General features: G+C 43.2%; 1 protein-coding gene across 3 annotated transcripts in view; it reads left to right on the forward strand.

Annotated features, from left to right (window-relative positions):
• Positions 1-2382: 2382 nt before the first annotated feature.
• AMPH (amphiphysin) overlaps positions 2383-22635 on the forward strand; it is a 124404-nt gene continuing 104151 nt past the window's right edge. For all 3 annotated transcript variants that reach the window (XM_057367483.1, XM_057367484.1, XM_057367485.1), the window contains exon 1: positions 2383-2537. In XM_057367483.1, coding sequence (XP_057223466.1) covers positions 2469-2537 — 69 coding nt within the window. In that variant the 5' untranslated portion in view covers positions 2383-2468. The remainder of the gene's footprint in view (positions 2538-22635) is intronic.

Below are 22635 nucleotides of genomic sequence, written 5' to 3' on the forward strand. Positions count from 1 at the left end.
GCTGCTCTGTTGTGTCCCAGATTCTGAAGGAAGCCAAGCCAGTGACAGAAAAGCACACCAAGCCCTCTGTTCCATCCACASTGAGGAGAGCACTATCATTGGGTTTTTCCACTGTTGCCCAAGCGGCCACACGGACTTTTTTCTTCTGTTTCTTTTTCCCAGGGACAGGAAMCATGCTATCTTTCTCTGCACAACTGGTCAAGCGGCTGTGGGGGAAGGGGGTGGCATGCATTCCTGGACATTTAAATATCTAACAGTTACCTTTTTAATCTGTGTCCTCTGGGCACTGTGTTTTGTTAATAAACAACTTTTTTTTCATCTTCACTTTTGTCCAAACATCTGTTTCATATTGGTGGGAAAAAATTATGAAATTTTTCACTTCAAAGCAAACATTTACTCTGTAACATTTTTTCTCTGAAAACATTGTCTCAAACCGAGACAGAAGTATTAATTACAGTAAATGTTGTATGCAACAGAGTGTAGAGAGAACAGCCTGATTGTTTGCTGATAATTACTTTCCAAAATCTAATTGTTGGAGAGTAACACACATTGATAAACCAGCCAATGAAGGAGCCTTGGCTGTTGTCCAAGGCCATTAAATGGACAAAGCCAGGCAAAACTGACTGAGAAGGAAGAGAACGGCTGTCTGACTAAGAACACATCTTCAATCTCCTCATCCACCAGCAAAAAAAAAAAAAAAAAAAAAAAAAAAAAAACAACATTTTTGAGGTTGATACTGGGGGTTCTACTACTGTATCAGACAACAGAGACCAAGAAGGCCCAAGAGAGTGTCCTCCCTCTCTCTACTAACCCACAGCAGCCAAACAGTCTGTCTGCTGCAGATATCTGCTACCTTTGGTACAGAAAAGGCATGAGTAATCAGTTAAGACCACCTCTTTTCATGATTATTTTTTAAATCATTCTTAAAATTGTGGAATCAGAAGCCAAACTGGCCACAAAGAGAAACTCCGGAGATGTGAAAAATTACTTCAATGAATTTGGGAGCCCTGTGCACACTGAGATTTTGTTTTGATCTTTCACTGGTTTAATAGTATGATAAGAGACTGCCTATAATCTTACAGACAAAATAATTTCCTTGGTTGCTGTGATATAGTTTCTTTGGTTTTCTGCATTTGTTTTGGGTTTGAGGTTTTTTGCGTGATTAGTTTTGCTTTTAAAATTATGTTTATGTGAGAATTAAGTATGCAGCTACTTCTATATAGGTCACCATTTCATAATTTGCATTGTTACCGCTGCAGTGGTATGTTAAATCCATTTCTTAACAATATAGAAAAATATGTCAGGCACATGTGGGACTGAGTAAATGTCAGAAATACAATGTYTCAGGAAACCTAGCTGGACTTACTACATGGGTGAAACATTTTCTTTTGGCAGGTAGGGGACCTTCTGACTGGTGTTTTGCACCAATCTGAAAAATCAATGAAAAGTATTATAAATATTCGACAGCTCCCACAGCAGGATACACTCTCAGGCTAAGAGCATTGCGTTCCAGTGTTTTGCTGTGTATTGCTTCGCTGTGTTTGCTGCTGGATTTCTACACTCGTATCAGGGAACTCCATGCTTGGCCTAAGTACAGAAATAAATGCCAGGAATGAATCTGGGGCTTGGTATCTAGGAAGGATGACTTTGCCAGCCTTGGGCAACAGGTGTTGCATGATCCTGTATTTAGAAGATTTTGGGGTGCTTCAGTGTCAGGGGAGGGCAAAGCGTTGAGTTGRCTGCCCTTCCGTTCTGACTTAAAGTTCTAAATTCAGAAATTAGATCAAAAACATGAAACCAGTCTAGAACCAGTTTATTGCTATTGGCTGCTACACTGAGATAGGAGTGAGGAATGGATGGGAGCACAGTGGCAAGTCAACGTGTACCGCATTCAGCAGCATGGGCACAATGACGCCAGAACAGCTGATGGCTGTGCTAGCAATCCCACCTCGGGCCTAGCTGGGGTGTGGGTCCCCTAACTGTAGCACACATCTACTGCACATGATGCTGCAGCCCCCAAACCAGTGAAACGTGTCAAAGCAGCTTGGACCTGGGAGTGACTCTGACTTAGTGGAAACTTCTAGGGGAGGAAGTAGGTGCCCCAGGTTCTCTGGCTGTACAAGGGCGCTTGTCCTAGTAATGGACCAGTGCATCGTCCCCATTATCTGTCTTGAAGTGTTTTATTATATAGAGGAATTGCCTCATCTCCAGGAGACAACTCCGGGGTTTCCTGGGGTTCCTACAGCCGCTTCCCCGGGGGCCGGGGGCGGGCGGCGGCGGGGGGGCCCACGGCTCACCTGAGGCGGTGGCGGTGGCCACGCCTCTCCCTGGTGTGTCTTTAAAGCCCTCCTCCTCCTCCTCCTCCTCCTCTCCATCCCTCCATCCCTGCCTCGCCGCTGCCGCTCGCAGTCGCCGGGCTCTGCCTCGCCCGCCTTCTCTCCCCACCCTCCCTATCCCTGTCGCCAGCCATGGCCGACATGAAGACCGGCATCTTCGCCAAAAACGTCCAGAAACGCCTCAACCGCGCCCAGGAGAAGGTGCGCTCCGGGGCGGGGGAACTGCTGGGGAGGGGCGGAGGGGGAAGAAGGGTACGGCGGCGGTRCCCGGGGTCCGCAAGAGGATGCAACCCCGTTCGCCCGCAGCGCCCACCGCTGTGGCTTCCCCTCTCGCAGCCCGCGGGGGCCGGGGCCGGGCCGGGCCGCCGGCGTTATTACGTAACTGACCCATTTCACCGCGCCCGCACTGGCCCGCGCGCTCCCCGCGGGCCCGCGGCGCTGCGGGCGGCACCTGCCGCAGGCCCGAGGTCGCCGCCGCACCCTCGCCCTTGAGGCGGCCTGGGCTGCCCGCGGGGGATGGTGCTCCGCTCCGCGGGCTGGACGCGCTGCCGCCCCGGGACGCGTGGGGAAGTGCGGGCTCGGTTTGGTTCGTCTCGCCTCGCCTCCCCGCCCGCCGCCAKCCCTCCTAAGAGGATTGCCTTTCCTTTAATATCCGCGCCGGCTCATCCTCTGCTGCGGCGATCCGCCTTGCTGCGCCCGCTCGGCAGCCGCGGCGTGACAGGCACCGCTACGTGTGATGACAGCAGCTCGCGGGGGTCGGGGTGCTGGCGCGGCCCGCTCTTTCCTCGGCTGCCCCTGCGGTTTTGGGGAGCTTCTTGGGATGTCATGAGGCTGACAGCATATGCTGCTTGGGAAAGTCTGTACCGATTCTAGCGTTGGTGTAGCCTGGAAATGAACAACGGGTGAAGTCGGGGAGCATTTGCAGGAGYTGCTGGCCAAAGACGAGGGCCTTATTTAGCCACTGTTTGGTTTGTTCATCTTCATTGATGACAGCTGATAAGTATAAATGCTGTGCACAAATAGCTCCTGTCTAGTAGTTAGATTTCTCAAAACAGGACCATAGGTACAGCTACTAAGCCCAGCAGAAAAACATTTGTGTATGACTATATATAGCAGCCGTGTCTGCTGTTAACACAGTTTGCAGTAAAGCTGCTCCCAGYGTGAATTTTGCAGATATAGTTGTCAGTAAACGTTGCAAGTCATCCCTTTTGAGGGCTAATAAAACCTCTATACTGCTCTAGCTTATATCCTKTTATGTTACCTTAGGTAATAGGTCTCTGGAGAATTAAGAGATACTATTTTATGAGCATATTTCTTATACTTCAGTGCCTATAAACCCCCACTTTCTTTTTTCGCATGCACTGAATTCTGTGGAGCTCCAATGGCATACAAAAAGGCAACAATTAATATGTAGAAAAGTCATACATAATCATGTTATTATTTAAGAATCTCATAGTTGAGGCTGTCACACACTAGTGATTAATTTTCCCTTTCAAGTACTCCTGTCTAGCTCACCAGGTTATAAAGTTCTAGATTTTTCAACACCAAAGTCATGTTGTGTTTCCATTCTTGCAGGTTTGGACTGCCAATGTTTTTAAGTAAAACACATAAATAATCTTTAATAGTTGGAAGAGATCTGATTATTTTATGATGTGAGTTGGCTTGAGTTGGTAGTTGGAGTAGAAGCCTAAAAATACTGTTTGTTTCCTTGTGTCTTTGTCAGTGTGGTTATTATTAACCATCTGGAGAAGCACTGGTGCAAGACTTAATCATATGTACTGCTTCAAGCTGTGTCTGTTCCAGTGTGCGGGTCCTGCTCACAGAAATGTGTGGGCATACCAGACAGAGCACCTTAATGTAAGTGCCTGAGGTACCCCACACGTCTCAAAGAGYGCTCATGCACCAGCCCTAGGATAGGTGCCTTGAGCCTGACAGGTGCCTTGGGTGCAAGTCGAAGATGCTGTTGTGCTCTGACAGATTGTGGGTTCTTCCTTCACTTCCGTGATCAACCATACAAACCAGGGGAAAATTTGCTGATTTATTCTTCATGTATTGCAGCCAGGCATCTGGCAATTTTTGCCTCATTATGGTATTTGTGGTGATAATTTCTTATGTCACTGGTCTAAAAGTTGCTTATTTACAGGGTTATTTACAAGATGTTAGGGGCCTTACCCAGAGTAGGTCACAGTACCATGTAGCTCTGTATCCTTGCCTCCTTCTTCCTGGCACACATGTTGTTACTGCATGAGCTGTGCACATCTACTCTTTCATGTCTGCGTTTCTGGTTAGCTTTAAGTTCCTTTATGTCTATATAACATAAAATCCTTCATTATTTCTGCTTAAACTTTACTCAGAAAAAAAGTCATTGAATGGGAATGATTGAGTTTTTTTATTGGTTTTGGRTACTTGATGACAACAAGTACATTTTATCTAGGAGTTTAAAATGTGTGGTTTGTCTCGTTCTTGATGGTGTGAATAGGATAGCATTGTGACAGCTTAAAGAGATTTTAAATAYATAGAGTTTTTTTATCTTGATGCGTGTATTGCATTTGTGCACCTTCAGTTTACTGAATATGTCCTTATGGATCAATGCTTTTATAAAGCATTTTTGCATAGTTTTCTAATATTCATTATTGATTCAACATACATATTAAAAACATGGAATGGCTCAAAACGTTAACTTTCATTTTGGATTTAAGTAAAGATTTTGATACTGTCTCTCACAGATTCATTGTGGATAAAATGTCCAGCTCACAGCTAGATAAACACATCATGCAGTGGGTAAGCAACTGGCTCACRGGTCAGTATCGAAGGGTTACAGTCAATGAGGTGACAGACTGGTGACTGGTCACTAGTGAGGTTCCACAGGCTTCATTCTCAGATGAAGAGCCTTGTGGCTCTTCAAACTCGTCCTTGAAGAGCCCTGTGCTCTTCAACATCTTCACAAATTACCTGGACTCAGGACTGCAATGGGTACTAAGCAAGTTCCCAGATGATACAAAACTGGGAGGAGCTGTTGGCTCCCTTGAAGGTGGAGAGGCCCTGAAGAGAGACCTCTTCAACAAATCAGAGGGCTGGGCAATCACCAACCATATAAAGTTCAGTAGGGGAAAGTGCTGGATTCTGCACCAGGGATGGGACAATCCTGGATGTACAGACAGGGGAACAAGCTGCTGGGAGCAGCACCACGGAAAAGGGCCTGAGGGTCCTGGTTGATGGCAAGCTGAACATGAGTCAGCAGTGCCCTGGCAGCCAGGACGGCCACCTGTGTCCTGGGGTGCATCAAAAAATGCCCTCCCAGCCGGGCAAGAGAGGGGATTGTCCCGCTTTGCTCTGCACTGGGGTTGCCTCACCTCAAGTGCTGTGTGCAGTTTTGGRCACTGCAATATAAGAAAGATATTAAGCTATTAGAGAGCATCCMAAAGAGTTAACAAAGGAAGGACCTTGAGGGAAAGCTTCAAGGATGAGGAGCAGCTGAGGTCACTTCATCTTTTCTGCCTGGAGAAGAAGGGACTGAATGGAGTCCTTATGGCAATCTACAAATTATTCATGAGGGCAAGAGGAAAGGCAGACACTGAAATCTTCTCTGTGGTGACCAKTGACAGGACCCTAGGGAACAGCCTGAAAATGTGTCAGGGGAGGTGTAGGTTGGCTAATAGAAAAAGGTTCTTCCCCCAGAGGGTGGTTTGGTGCTGGAACAGACTCCCCAGGGAAGTGGTCACAGCATCAAGCCTGACAGAGTTCAAGAAGTGTTAAGACACTACTCTTGGGCACATGGTGTGACTCTTGRGGATAGTGCTATGCAGGGTCGGGAGTTAGACTCAGTGATCCTGTGGGACCCTTCCAACCCAGTTTATTCTATGGTTCACTGATTTATTTATGCAAATTGTTTTTCTAATGATGCTATCATYAGCTTCAGTTCCTTGCTGTCTAGGAGAAATTTCAGTTGTACAGTGTAGGTAGTGCATGTGCCTGTATTTTGTATAGTCACTATTTATATGATAAAAGCTAAATAACTGGAAAATCTCATATTGACCAGATCTGTCGTGCATTAGAAGTATTAAATMTGAGAGTTATATAGAAATAATAATTGGCCACTCTGTTTTTTGCATAATCCAGTGATGGTGCTTTGTGTGGTAACACATGTGCCCTGGCACCCTGATTTTGAATTAATGAATGTTCCATCCATTAAAATCCACTTGTCATCACATTCCTTCAATGACTTTTCACCCAAAATGTAGCCAGTGTAGACATGCTGAGCTTGCACCATGTTAGAATCTGCCAAAAGTTAGCAGAAGAACCTGGATTAAAAATTTGAAAGGACCAGATCAATTTAGGAGAGTACATCCCAGCCATAAAAGTTAATAAAATACCATTGTGTTTAAATGTCTGTTTAAAATGAAACTAGAACCAATGATTTGGTAACCAAGGCTGGCTGAGTCAATTCTAAGGACAAGATAACTTGAATGAAAGGGCTGGGTTTGTATGTCCAGGTTTCTCTGGAAAATTCTGTTTAAATTGATAACCCAATATATAACACTAGTTGTCTCCTTGTCCTCTCTTCTATAACCCTACAATTGAATAGTTCAGCTGGAAGAGACCTAAAATTACCATCCAGTCCCATTGCCTGATCATTTCAGGGCTGACCAAAGTTAAAGCATCACTTTAAGGGCACTGTGCAAATGCTTCTTCAGCGCTGAGAGGCATGGGTGGGAAGGCATTGACTACCTCTTCAGGAAGCCTATTCCAGGTTTTGGTCCTCTTCCGGGTCATGAAATGTTTCCTCATGTCAAGTGTGAACATCCCCTGATGGGTGCACCTTTGAGCCATTCCCCACGTATCCTGGCATTGGGAGAGGAAGAAGAGCTCAGCACCTCCCTCTCCACTTTCCCTCCTCAGGAAGCTGTAGTGAGTAATGAGGTCACCCCTCAGCCTCCTCCTCTCCAAACCAGACAAGCCCAGTGCCCTCAGCCCCTCCTCAGAGCCTATTCCTGCCAGCCCCTTGCCCTGCTTTGGTGTCCTTCTCAGGACACGTCCAAGTACCTTCCCATCTTTTTTAAGTGGTGGGGCACAGAACTGCACAACACTCGAGGTGAGGCTGCACCAGTGCTAAATTCAGTGGGATCATCACCTCTCTTGGCTGGCTGGTGATGCTGTGTTTAATGCACCCCAGGACAAGGTTTGCTCTCCTGGCTGCCAGGGCACACACACTGTTGATCCCATTGAGTTTCCTGCCAACCAGCACTCCCAGACCCCTTGCTGCAGGGCTGCTCTCTAGCCACTCCTCTCCCAATTCACTTGTGTGTGGAATTACTCCATCCCAGGTGCAGAATCCAGCATTTGGTTGGTCTTGCTCAGCTTCATGTCATTGGTAATTGCTCAATACTCCAATCAATCCAGATTGCTCTGCAAGGCAAAGCCTCTAGTCCCATGGGAGAGTCAGCAGCACTTCCCAGTTTAGTATCATCACCAAACTATTTGTGCATTCAACTGCAGTCTCCAGATTATTGATAAAAAGACTGAACAGAATTGCCTCTAGAATTGAGCCCTGACGAAAATCAGTGGTAACTGGTCACCAGCCAGATGYTGTCCTGTTCCCTGCAACAGTTAGAGGCTTCCTCTTCAACCAATTCTTCACTGGGTGCACTGCATACCTACTCATCCCACTGTTGGACAACTTGTCTGGAAGGAGGCTTTGAGGGACAGTACCAAAAGTCTTTCTAAACCCCAAAAAAACTACTTCCACCATCTTCCCCTCATCCAGGCAGGTGAACTTGTTGTAGAAGGCTATTAAATTAAACAGGACTTTCTCTTTGTGAACCCATGTTGTCTGTGTCTGATGATTGCATTGTTTTTTAAATGTCTTTTAGTAGACAGTGTGATTTTCTCCATTTTTTTCCAGGTACTGAGGTTAGAATAACAGATMTGTAGTTTTCCTTGGTCTTCTCTCTTGCCTTTCTTGTAAACTGCTGTAACATGGGCTAATTTCCAGTTGGTGGTGCCTTCTAAGACCTTTTGTAGATGATTGAGAGTGGTCCTATTGTAATGTCTGCTAGCTCCCACAGTACTCTGGGATTAATCACATCAGGCCAAATGGACTTATTAATAGTCAGCTGGTAACAGTTGGTCCCTTCAAGTTTCAATGTCCATAAATGGCAACACTGTGTTTCTGCAGTATTGGTCATCTGACAATAACTGGACAACCCAAGGTAGCAACATGGACATTAACTCCATCACAGAGAGGGGACAGCTCTTATGTGTGGTCTCTGAGCTACAGGGTTGGTTTCTTCCATGACCTGAGAGAAAAGTAACTGCATGTGTTACTTCTTGGAAACAGGTGTTTGTTCTTGGAAGCCAAGTGAAACAGGTTGTGTCAGGGAAGCTCAACWTAGCGTGTGCCTAGTGCATGGCAACCGAGGGCTGTGACAGCACTTCAGAGGCCTTCCTCTGAAGGATACTGGGCAGAGGGGTGATGGCTGGCCTGTGGCAGGCAGGACTRTGTCAGGGGGATCCTATCACCCTCCTGTCACASTGKCACCACCCTGCAGTACAGCAGTGCCCTGGTGGGGCAGGATGAAAGGGAGCATCCTCCCATGTCCCACTGTCAAACAGAAACCTGGAGCCAGCCCACAGACATCCAAAAATAAGTCCATGAGGTGATGGTGGAATTACKTAGAGTAGGCTAAGGGAGAAAAACTGGAGGGAAAGCCAACTGCCGGTGGCACTCAGCCTTTTGGGGGACAGATGTGAGCCCTTCAGATGAGAAGAAACAAGCCCTGGAGGTGCTTGAGGCTGTCAGGCCTTTTCAGCTGGGTAGCACAGGTAAGTTCAAGTGAACATCTTGAGGAGCACTGCAGAGTTCTGTCCTCAGCCCCTCGTGGAGCCAGGGGCAGCTGCTATAAGAAATGGGATTCAGAGATGTTGTCAGGGCTCCGAGGGCTTTGTAACACCCAGTGGTGCCCTCAGGCTCATCAGGCTGAGGGCATTTGGCCTTGGAAGCCCCTGAAATGGCTTCAGGTTGAGGGAGAATAGGATTTAGGCATATCCTGGGAAGGCATGACTAGTCTGTGGCATGAAGACTGAGACCTCGTTCACATGCTTAGGGAATAGCAGATCACTAGCAATGGCATCAAGAGGGAATTTTCTCTCAGGGCAGATTGTCACTAGTTCATGGGAGGAAGTTGGGATTTTGGGTGGAGGATTGCCTTTCTCTGCAGCACTTGAGCATGAGCCCTGCTCAGGGCTCCTTCAGTCCTTTTTGGCTGGGTTGTTGCCTGCTGCTCATAGCCCATGAAGATGTCCTGTCATGCCCTGCAGTGGGAGGAGGCTTTCCAGCCTGCCAGGGTGGGCCCCAAGGGTGGCCTGGGGGTTGCTTCTTAGAGCATTGGGCACAGCCCCTTGTCAGGGCTTCTCTGGCCCCTGTGGCCCTGTTCTTACCTGCTGCCCTCGCACCTCCAGAGCATTCCTGGTGCCCTGGCTGTCTCTGGCTCTCTTGCCCATTGCAAGTGGGGAGTGGGGGTGAGCTCTGCTCTTTTCTTGGCTCCATTTCCCCAGGGGTTCTGGCTTGTTCAAAACAACACGTTCATGGAAGGGCTTCAGGCTTGCTTCCCCATCCAGAGCTGACATTTTAAGTYCTCCTGCCTGCAACACAAGCACAGGGTAGGCACAAGAGTGCTTTTCATGCATCCCTGGCCTGGAAGCACAGCAGTGAAACAAGTTTTGGAAGGCAAGATTGATATATATCATACTTTGGAAAATACTTCATGGTAGCACACACCTTTTATTCTGACCTTTATTCCTGCTACTGCTTTCTGTAGCTCTGTCACTTGCCTTTTCAAGACTACAAAGGATGCATTTTCAGACTAAAGTAAGAAATGCATCAACCAGCTCCTAGCTACACATGCATGTGTGTTAGTGCTTATAAGCATAATTTCTGAAAGAGATGAAGAAAAATAAAAGCTAAAATAATATCCTGCTTCCAGTGTGTTACATCTCCTTGAAAGTGTTTTTGGGAGCTGAAAACCCACTGGTGTGTAAGACAAATAACAGTCTCATCATTATCTGATWAATGGTGAGTGCAGAGAATAGAACAGGACAGAACAGTTACGCCACATTATAACCAGAGCTCTGCATGACAAGGTTCCACCCAGATCTTTAGGCTCCAGCCCAAAGAGCAGCTCTCTGCAGCGCAGGTCCCAGACCCATCAAGGAGAAAAGAGCAGAGATGAGCACTACAGCACAGCTCAGACAGGGACTGAAGGTCCAAGGCTGAGCTGGGACATGTCCCCTGGGCCCTTGCCAGGCGATGGGGGGGGGTGGCCAGTCCCAGCCATAGAGGCCTGTGAGGACCTCCAGGACACTTCCAGGACTCAATTTCAGTGCTTGTGTGCTCTTCTTCAGACATTGGTGGTTGGACACTTTGGAGCCAGAGTATTTAGGCAGATGGACCTTCCCTCTAAGGGAGTKCTGCTGTTCTCAGGCTCTTGAGTTTTAGCATGTTTTTGCAAGGGAAACCCTTCAGGCAGTTCTAAAAATTAGTACAAGTAGAGGGAAAACAATCCAAAGGAAAATCAACAGGCATTGCTCAAGTCTTGGGACAGTTGCAACTATTCAGTAGATGAGAAGCACACCCAACAGCAGACTGAGGGCTTGATCTTTGAGCCTTGCTACTGTCAGTGATGTGGGGTTTTGCCACCCTATGAAAACCTATCTCAGTCGAACACTGGTGARTTTAAAAAAAAAAACACATTACACTTGCTTTTTGCAAATTTGTGCAGATGGTGCAATTATCTTGAGATGATCTACAGCTCTCACTCCCTTCAGAAGGTCTGTGCCTCCTCCCCTCAAGGTGACAGAGCCAATCCCTATGCTGGGAGATGGTATTCAGTGCCTTCTGCTAGTCCAGGACTGGGAAAAATTGTCATCGGAGATTTCCCCAGTGTGTATGGGTAGGGAAAGGAGTTAGTAGGAGAAAGAATAGATTGAGTAGAATAGAATAGTTCAGTTTAAAGTGATCTGCAATAAGCAGCGAGTGTCCCCCCCCCCGCCCCGCTGACCACTATGGCTTTAAGGGCACTGTCCAAATGTCTCTTCAGCACTGACCGATATGGGTCATAGACCACCTCTCCAGGAGGTGTGTTTCAGGGTTTAACACCCTCTCATAATAAATCCAGCTGGTGCTGGCACAACRCTTCCGAAACGCAGTTTCAGTAAGGCTTATTCTTGGGCATTTCTATTGTAGCTTCTGAAAATCCAACCAATTTATTTTTTGGTGTTTAACTTCTAAGTCAGTTATATACGTGGTTTCATCTGAAAGTTAAACCAGTACATACTCCAGTTTATGAGAACTTTGGAAGTGTAACAAGGTTTTAAAATGTTGTAAAGAAGGAGATTCTATAAAGGCAAACAATGAACTTCCATCTGGAGGGGAATTTTGTAGTTCTATGCAAGTCCTGTTCTGGAGCTGATGATGTCTGCTCTGAGGCAGTAGACATGTATGTGCAAGAATATATTTGTGAAAGGCATGTTAGCTACATTACTCCTGTGCTGACCTCCTTGCAATGTGATGATATTGTTCTAGCAGCCTGGGGTTCGTAATAGCAAACTGCATCTAATGATCTAAAATGTTGGCCCCACAGATATTATAAAATCTACTATACTGAAGTCATTACTGTATTATGACAGGCCTCAACATTTGGGGCCGTACTGGTGCAAGCATACAAAATGATGAGGCAGCTTCACCACTGAAGAGCTAATTCTTAATCTCTGAGTTTATAAACAAAACCAATTACAAGTCATTAATTTCTCCTGTGAATGGTATGGTCTKAGATATGCAGATGATATTTTTCTGTCTTCAGGTTCAAGTCTAATGAAAACTTGAATTTCCTTTTTTAGAAATCCTTTTTTTTTAATAGAAATTGTAGAAATYATGGAATGGAAGTGGTAATCTGGCTCTTTCTACTAATCAAAAGTGGAATCAGCTGTATTTAAAATTATTCCTCAGGGATGGTTTTGTTGCCAGCCTTTTTAAGTTTGTAATGGTTGAGATTTTGCAGCTTCCCTAAATTGAACTCTAACTTTGCTTGGGCACCTCCAGTTATAGAATGTAAATGTCTTTTTTTGCAATTCAGGTCCTTTGTTCCCCATTCTGGCTTTCCTTGTGGAGGAGTGTGTTCTTTCTTCTTGCCTCAAAATTTAGAAGTGGTTTTCCTCTTTTGTCAGCATTCCCCACCATCTAACTGGAGTTATCACGTGACCCTCCTAATCACGTAAAACAGCTGATCTTATTAAAATACTGATTGCTCTCAATTATTTTAGTTTCTAATGTACAGATTAAAAGGTATAGGTAGATTTTGCTTGTCTGGGTGCCAAGCATGGAAGAAAGAGGAGAGAAAACCCCCAAAATACCTTCCTATTAGGTTCTTGTATTAAATTTTCCCTGCTTTATAAGGAAAGGTAATCTGTTTCTCCTTTTSTAGTTTTCTCCCTAAAAGGAATATTAACCATGATCCTGTAAGTTGCTATGTAATACACTCTTCTCATTGCCACTTGGTTTCCTCAAGTCAGAGAGGTGCTGATTCTTAAGTTTTATGGGAATCCATAGCTGTATGTTCACTGGACAAAGCATTATTAGTATCAAGGTGGCCTCGTCCTCTGTTCTTGCTTGACAATTTCATCTTTTCTCTTTTATTGTTTCCCATTTCCTTTTTAGTTCTTTAGCATGGGTGCCTTCCCCTATTGTTCTCTCAATATTTTACTTAAACTCTCTCTTTAAAATAAAATAAACTTTTTTAAAGTCTACTACTAATTTGTTTGGTTTAGGTCTGAACTGCCTTCTTCACTACATCTTGCCTCTCTTAGTAGATCATCTCTCTGGCATTGTTATATTGTCAAAGACCTAATGTTTCTGACCCAAGGACTGCCCAGTGGCACCTGTCAGTGCAGTCACTGCAGCCACTCCACAGTGCATGCTACTTTCCAGTTGTGGCACTGTTAACAGTGTGACTCTATGGGCACATAGAGGAGAGATGTTGGGGTGGTGATAACCTGTGTATCTGGAAAATGTTGGAATTTCTGGTCTGTGTTGATCACCAGGGCCTGCCATGTCCATTAGGATGTGCTGCTGTCCCCTGTTGCAACCAGTTGCTGTGGATGGTGAGGGTGAGAGAGCAGTAAATGAGGGCAGGAAAGGAGAATGCACATTGCTTTTCACCTCAGTGGCCCAAGTCTTATGCACTGGCTAGCAGGAACAGTGAAGAAAACTGCCCAGCATCTGTCATAGCAGGATGTTTCAGTGGAGATAAATGTCAGAGAAAAGCAGGGTAAATATAAGGTGGGGGTGAGCATGGAGGGGAGAATAGCATGCCTGTGCCCACCTCTCTGCAGAACACGTGTCCAGGGTGTGGGGAGCCTCCCTTTGCCAAGCCAGTGTGGGACGACACACTGTGTAGTGACATTGGGCAAAAACAAAAATAAAAGGTGAAAGATGCCCTTTAACACATTTTTTGCTGTTATCTACATGAATAAAACTGTAGCTCCTGAAGTTCCCTGAAGAAAGGAGGGGGATTTTTCACCTGCCTAAAATATGCACAGAGGGATTCACTCCCACCAAAGCCCTGATCAGGCAGCAGTCACTGCCTGYTGTGCCAGTACTCTTACCTCAGAGGGGTTGCAGAGTGCAGAGAAAAGGAATAGAAGGTGGCTCTGCTGCTTCAGTACAGAGGGCATTTTCACTAGGGAACAGTTGTTTGGTTTAGTTCACTGGGCTCTGCTGCAAACTCAGCTGCTTGGAGCCTCCAGGGTGTTTCAAGTGCTGGGTCACCCTTCTTTAAATGCTCTGCAGCCTAAGCATCAGTCGTGTGCAACACTGCATTTTTACCCTTCTTGAACACAAAATTATTTATTCCAGAGTAGCTAGTTRGTCAGTAATTGTCAGAATAACAAACCAATGACCAGTTTGGGAAAGCAATTGTGTCATGTTTGGTCATGTTGAGTCTCTGCTAATTGGAGTTTGTTAATCTGTTTCAGAGGGTATGATAAGGCTTTAGTTACATGTGTCTTTAGTGCAACCTATTTTCCCGTTCTATGAGAATGCTAAGCAGGAGATAGCCTGTTCCTCCTCCTGGCTGCTCTACCTTTCTTTTTGTTGTCTCAATAATGATTCTTCATTACCTGTCAGATAGTACCACCTGGGAGTTTCTGCGGAATTGGGGACAAAACCAGTTACAGGTCAATAATGATGTGGGCAAACATTTAGTTTGTAAAATCCTGTTTAGCTGTTTTCTCAGAATGTTGGTGGGACAGTGGGAATATTCAGAGGCCTTTCAGTGCACAGAGGCAAAATGTCAGGGACTGCACCACATTTCAAGGCTCTGGTATCAAACTCTCAGTGCCCTGCTACTATTTCTTATTGTTGTGCCTTCTTTTTCTTACCACCTATTTTCTGACAAAAAGCTCCTACTTACTCCCAGGTAAGATCCTCTGCTTTGTTCTTCCTGTATCTGTAGCAGATTAATTCCTCTGATTCTCCCTTGAAATCTCAGCTTTCTCCCTTTATAACCCCACTTCCTTGTACCCACAATATTGCTGTGTGTGTGGTTTGAAGTGATACAGAGGGCAGTGCTACAGTCTGTGAAGTGCAGTCAATCCTCTTTATTATATAAAAGAGGAGAGTGTGTACACATGAGCCTTCCTGCTTGAAAGACTCTTACTATCCTGCTTTTACCAGGTTAAATTGAAAAACATTCTAGGAGTAGGCTTCATTTTTAATGAAGATGGGGTTTGAGAAAATAAAAATTGCTAAATAACTCAGATAATCTGAATTTCCTTTCTAGATTGTCATCCTTGGTAAGCATTTAATTGTGTCTTTACAGAAGAGTAGGGGATTAGCAGTGTGTAGCAGAGGTAGGTGGTGGTCTGTAGTGCCATGAGAACAGAGTTATTTATACTGATGATTCATGCTTTGTGTCTACCTGAGCCCTGTTAAACAACCCACATGCGTAAGGGTTAATACATATTTAGCACAAAGTAGAAGGAGATAAAACACTGCATACAGAGAAGCAGCTTGATTAAATAATGGCGATCTATTTCTGTGKAGAATAATCAATCTCTGAGATCTGAAAAATGACACTGATTTTTCACATAAAATGCATATATTAGTTTCAGATTCAGAAAGTTGTTTAAAGGCTAATTTGCATGCAGGTCATGTAGAGGAATAAATTAAAATGCTGTATTCCTTTTAAACCTGTACAGATCTGTGTGTGGATACTGTTGCTTATATTTAAACTAGGCTTCCTGTTGCTCAGATTGATATTGTAACCTAAATCCTTGTTAGTTTATGTGGGTGTTATCTTTTCACACTGCTCTAATTACTTTGTGCAGTTTGGATGAACTTTTTAAATACAGAAGAGACATTGCTGAAAGATCTGCTGAGATCTGCTGAGASCATGAAGTTGTTTCTGTTTTTGCTTTTCAAAATAACATTGCCAGTAACTATAGGACAAATTCTAGTCCTGCAGAAATCATAAGGAATGGTTAATGAGGGTAATCAGAGAGGAAAGAATTTAACTGATTGCCTCGTGTTTTTCAAATCTGTACTAGTTAACTTTCTTATCACAGGGGGAGACAGAAGCTGTGGATCAAAGGCAGAACACAGAGGAGACAGAAGCAAAAGAAAAGTTTGTGGCTCTATTGAGGCCTGAAGAGAGGCCAGGAACATGGCACAGTCCAGATGCAGATTGGTCTGGGGCAGGCTTAGGGCAGGCGTTTCCATGGCTGATCATGCTCAGGAGAGAAACTCCTCAGGAGAAAAGTGCATGGTGGTAACTAAAGATAGGCAAAGGATGGCTGGCTGCTGCAACCACTGCATGATTACTGCAGGGCATTCAGGAAATATTAAAGGAGTGGATTCGTTCTATGTGAAGCAGCGAGTGGAAAACAAGCACAACAGAATAGAGGTAATGCCCAGAAGATGGCTAACTGAAGGGCCAAGACCAAGCTGTGTTTTTGGAGATGCGATGTGATTTTCAAATGTGAAATTTGGATTTAAAGAAATAAGTCTAGCAGGGTAAGGAAATTTCTTTGATTTTAAAACATAGCACAAATCTCCTTCTCTATTCTTTAATGGTTTCTGGATTAATTAGTAAAGAAATGAATATACTCCTTATGACAGTCTGGCAAACTGCTAAAATGTGGTTTTATTGATAATACATGTCTAAACATTGTTCTATTCAATTCTCAGCCAAAATGTGCAGGCAGAGTTAGTATCAGGACAGTTCTGTCTTCATGTTTGTTGAACTTCCCTCTTCCTCCCTCATCTCTCTCTCTCTTCTTCTGTCATCCTTTCTTAGCTTCTTGCTCTTTCTCTTTCTCTCTTGTACATCTAACCAGACAAATTCTTGCAGAGATAACCACCAAAGCCATTTAGAAAATTATTTGACTTCTGTTACTTGATAGGTGAGCCCAGCTGCACACTTTAGATTGGTTAAATATCAGTACTGATGGTAGACTATCAAAGAATACTGAATGTACATTTTGTTTTGTTTGTATCCTGTTGTGCATGAGAGGAGGGACAGATGGTGCTGCTGGAACAGGACTCTCTTCCCTCAGGGTCTGCACGGCTGACCAAGGTCCTCCGTGTGTGGAGAGAAAGCTGGGAATAAAGTGACAACACTGCACACAGGCACTGCTGAGTATCTGGAAAAAACTAAAAGATAGGGAAGAYGAAATGGAGAGCAAAGTTGCCGAGTAATTAAGGCAGTAATTAGAGAGGCAGTGTGAGAAGTGCATATGTGCAAGCTGAAAGAGCCTGCAATGGGCTACATTCATAAGCTTTGTTTTTATTGGGAGTTCCAACTGAGTCCACAAGAACTTCACCCAACTTGTAGCCTTGGGGTTAAGCCCAGCAGTGCTGTCACTGCAGATTCAGTGAAATCAAGGTGCTGTTTGTACCCCATGGCTTTTGAATTTGCTCCTGCTTTCTTTTCTTGTGCTAAAAAAACCACCCTCCTATGAGATTTGTGCTTCCAGGGTCTGAAAAACCTGTTTCAGAGAAGACAAACCTCATTGATACTTTGCAGAGCTGAACAGGGTTTTATTCTTAACACCACTCTGGTGTCCTGTTTTCCTGTAACACCCATCCAAGAACATAGTTGTTGCAAGCATAGTGCCAGCATCTTTTATGCAAAGTTTCATATTAGGGTAAAAATAAACAGTAATTCAGAAGTTGGCTGAGGATCTAGGTTGATTTGACAGCCAACCTGAGAAGCAAATCAGGAAGAAATTCAGGCAACCCTTAGATGGCAAACACATYTGTGCGAATGGCATCTTAACTCCTAAACAAGTCACTCCTCCAGGAGTCATGACTTAGCACTTTTCTGTGGGAAGATGGAGAGGAACAAGCTCCATCAAATATGCTTCAAATATTGACTGAAGAATATTTTGGATCAAGAACATGTATTTACAGACTGCAGGATGAATGCAAACTTGAGTACAGTTTATGGTTCTTAGTGTTTCAACTCATATTGTGCTGGTTTGTATAGTAAGGGCTGTTTTCTATAGGCAGTGTTTATCTGGAGAAGTAAACTGGACCCTAYGAAAAAGGATATTTTAAAGGAGGCACTGTGCAGTAATTGAGACTGCTAAGTCACTCCTCTGAAGGCCCTGTTTTATGAGCAATAAATACTTTTTTTTGCCTCTAGTGTCCARTTTCCAGTTTGTCTCAAAGCACTTACACCAATGTCATTTTGCTAATGTCCATAAGTAGCCCATCCTACCAAAGGTTTGCATGAAGTATATGATTAATACTGGTGTTGTATTTCTCAGTAGCATCTGTTATCAGAAGTGTTGGTGATATTCAAAGTAGTCATGTAAACCTGACTCTGACTGTTCCCTTCTCTGACTCAAAGAAGGATATTTTTTACACTTTTATACAGAAAGATTCCTTACTTCTGTGTAAGCAGTCACCAGTCAAGCAAATTTTATTACATGTTAATATATCTTAGATTTTTTTGCACATTTAGTGGATCTAAAAAAGAAGACAGTGTGAAGTGAGTCTCAAATGCCAAGTGCTTGCTATTCCTCCTCTTTCACTCTGAAGTTCAGGGTATTTTCAGTTTTTCAGAGAAGGTGCTATCATTACATGTTGAGCAAAAAACCTCCAACCTCATATCTGGTGGATTGTGATGAATCTCTGTCTTTTTTTGTTAAGTCTTATTAAAAAAAAAAAAAAAAAAAAAAAAAAAAGTGAAAATAGCAGAGGGTTTTGCAGAAAGGCTTTCTTAAAGTGTCACAAACAAATTTCCACTGTAAGATATACATACAAACCGGTTGTGTTTACATCTAAACTACCTTCAGCTATACCAGTAGTGAACAGGATGTTTCCAATCACACCAAAATTACTTGCTGTACTACTAAAAAGTGCTAAAAGTAGAGGAAGTTTTGTCCAAGGTTTTTAGCTCTATGACTTTCAAAAGAGCTCAGTTCCCAGTGGCTTCATCATTTAATTTCAAGTAGGTCAGTTCCTTATTGATGAGCATGCCTTTCTGTGCTGCTAGCATCTGCTTAATTGTGGTTTGGAGGATTTCCACCTTGTACCCTTCAGTTCTAGAAATCATGACTCTGGGAAGACACAAAGATTATGGGTTTAGGTTCCTCTGAGAAAGCATGCACTRTTGTCTGCATTCTTCTCCATCCAGTGTCTCCCCTAGCAAAACAGGAGGTTCTCCAAGCATCATTTTGTGTGCTCTCACCTGAAGGGTGGAAAGTCTCATGCCTGAGTAGGGGTATATCTTTGTGCACTGCAGGAGACGTGTGTTACACTCATGTTCACGCAGCTCTGCACCCTGAACACAGTCTGGTCCTTATRGTATTATCAAAATAATTTGCTGAGAGAACATAATTTTCTTATCCCTAACCTAATGCTTTTGTGCACAGACTTTAGGGCCAGTGTGGTTTGGTGCACAACAACGAAGTTGCTAACAGTTACAAATCAGAGACATGTAAAAGTCTTGATACACGTGATACTGACACATGGTCAGGCTGGGCATCCTTTGAAGGGAGAGAGCAGTCATTGGAATCATKGGGAAACTTTAATTGACTTCTCTGTCAAGGAGTGCTGGTTGCAATGGGAAGCTGGTAGACAAGCAGTATTTGGTTAAGATGAAAAGCTACTAGCTAAGTTCCCTGCTTTTACACATTTGCTCTGAGGATCTGTCTGTCTTCAAMAGGATACACATAGACTTACTCGTAGGTCTTGTCCCACAACAAAATGCAACTCCTGTGTAAAGTTTTGGTAAAACATTCCACATCCTCTACAATGACTTCTCCCATATAACTTAGGTACTTAGATTAAAAAACAAGTCTTTCACATAACTTTATGCCAATATGGAGAGTAACTACACACTCATRTTTAAAATAAATTAAACCCAAACTGATGGTTGGATAACTGTTTGGTCTATAAGAATTAAAGAACTCAACCTTAAAGCACGTATAATTTATTAAATCATGGAGAAGCTGTGCCTAATAMCCACAAGATACTGCTGATACAGGACTTAAGTGACAGAATGGTTAACAAAGGCCAGTGCCTCAATATGATAATTTTAAATTTTAGTGGGGCTATATATTGCTTTTAAAGAGCTGATTCTACTCATGCCAATTTATTCAGCTTTTGCTTCATTAGGGCCTGAGTTGGTTATTCTTATTAATAGACTTCATGAACAGTTCTGTTGAGAAACAAGACAGAAACTTCTGCCTCTGTGGAGAAGGTCAGGATTCAGACCCAGACCACCATATTAGTCCACCTGCAGGCATGATTAGTGGAGGGACCAAATGGAATGGGTCAGTAAATTCTGGAACCCTGCTTTGCACACTGACTAAGAAAATTTAGGAATTATTTCAACACAGGTGTGGCACTTACCAATTTTGTGATGTCTGTGGTCTCATAGAGTTTCTGGAGAGTCCAGAAATATCAGGAAGTAACATCCTTGCACATATGATATCCCAGGTGGAAATGTTATTGTTTCCCATGGCAGGGAGAAAAAGCTCTCCCCAGACAYGATTCTTTTTCTACACAGGCATACTTTATATGGAGAGCTGGAGATTCTTTACATTTTATTTGAAAGTTCCTGGAAGTAAATGTTACTGTGTGGGAGTAATTTTAGGCTAGATTTTTTTTCTGTGTGTACTGTACGGCTGATCGATAAGTGTATGCTGTATTGATGTGTTCAACTTTCTGTCACATACCTTCCTGCCTRGAAATTCTGGATGCAGAAAGATTGTTTCTTTACATCTTGCCCTTACATGCTGTGGTGCTAGGTTTCTGCTATGGAAACTTTCCYTCTGTATGTTATATATCAAAATTTGTAGTTTGAAGGTAATGTAGTGCAATCTGAAGTGGAAATAYGGGAATATATTCTCAAGTGCTGTAAGCTCATGTCACTGGATTTATGCTGCTTATTTTACACCAGGTGAAAATCTGGCTGACTGCTGGTGACTCTACCTGCCTTTACTGTAATGTTCTTGCTGCAGCAGCTTCTGTACCCCAAGAGAGTCTCACAGACATGTRGAGCCTTGTTGAAAATTTATTTAAGCATCACACACGTAAATACAGTATGTATCATTATATGTATGACCTTCTTACCTGCTTTCTAAGTATTATACTGCCTTGAGAGACAGACAAAGATGTTCAGTTATTTGGGGCAAGCACTGCTCCTGATTCCAAAAGCATCATGGAAAAAAAAAAAAAAAAAGAAATGCAAAAAGTGGGCATCCAAACTAAAGCTATAGTTGTTTCACACTAATTCACAAAGTCAAATCTGAGTAAAGACTTCAGAAGCATTTTTATCCATGTTTCATGTGTGACTACCACTACTTGCACTATTTTCATCTTACCCGTGTGGGCTCTGGGCCATCTCTTCATTGGCTTCTTTATTAACAAGGCATTTATAATATTTAATGTAGTTGCCATGGTATTTGATATGTAGCTGATTATATTTTAAAATATGGCAGTGGATTGCATGTTACTTCAGTTGTCTAAGGAGGGCGCGTTACCTGAAATTGTCATACAGAGGAGTCTAGCTGCTATTGATACACCTGTAGTCTGTTATAGAGAAGTCTTCTCTGAAAAGGCCAATCTCAGAAAAGGCTCCAGACCATGATCAAGGATGAACCTGAGGCAGCAACAATTTGTATTGCTCTGGTCTCTTAGATCAGTCCCAAGCATAGCCTTAGTAAGATGTCCTTTGCTTCAACTTAGAAACAAGAAATCAAAATTTTAAAAAGCAAACAAACAAACAAAAATCAAACCAAACAATCTTTGCTCACATCACATTAATTTAAAGCTAAGTGCARGCTGAACCAAGACTTTATGGCTCACAGTAAGTTTATCTTTAAGAGGATCTTGATGCTGGAGCAAGATCTAATACTAAAGGCATTAGAAGGCTTGTACTTGCCCCTTCACCGTTCCCTTTTGACAGATAGTATAACTTCATGTTTAATAGGCCGTGATAGATTTTTAACTATGTCCATGTTTAGATTTTTTATTTTTTCATCGTCATATGCTTTTGCCACATATTTTGCTCTCAATTATATTTTACTTTTATTTAATTTTGTTTTACTCAGGTTTACTTTATTTTCCTGATCAAACAGATATACTCTRTATGTTCGTTACCTAGTAATTTTTCACTGACTTTGCAAGCTGCATGTACGTTGCAATTTCTGTTCTTTTTGGTTTTTAATATCCATTTAACATATTGAATGCCAGAATGATGACCAGCTGTGAATCCACTGGTAAAACTCTCTTCTGCTGCAGCATAGACATCTGTAGATTATCATTTAAGTAGTTTCTGACATCCTTTCACTTTTAGGATGTCAGTAAATAAAATGTCTATACATTATCTCTGCAACTATTCCAAAGATTTGTTAAAACTACTGGAGTATTTTGAAATATTAAGAGCATGCAATATATGTTTTTGTCCCTTTGATCAAGACATAAAAGAGTACTGTCATGGTTTGACCTGAAAAGCCAAAAGCACTGCACCCACGACGTTCCCTCCCTTCCCCCCCCACCTGAGAGGTAGAAGGGAGAGCAAAGGCTCAAATAACACTAAAAATTATGGCTTTTAGATAACATAATATAATTGAGAGAAAGATATGTGTATGTTCCAGAAAATGGTCAGAGAGGCTGAATAACTTAAGTTGCAAAATAGATTTATTACTAAAAACTGCTAAGAATACTACCGCACYGGGGAGGGGAACAAAGATAAGGATAAATTTACAAGGAGAAGAAAAATAAAAATGGACA

Source organism: Malurus melanocephalus, unplaced genomic scaffold, assembly GCF_030028575.1.
Source record: "Malurus melanocephalus ecotype Western Australia unplaced genomic scaffold, MMel_1.1 scaffold_79, whole genome shotgun sequence".
Lineage (NCBI taxonomy): Eukaryota > Metazoa > Chordata > Aves > Passeriformes > Maluridae > Malurus > Malurus melanocephalus.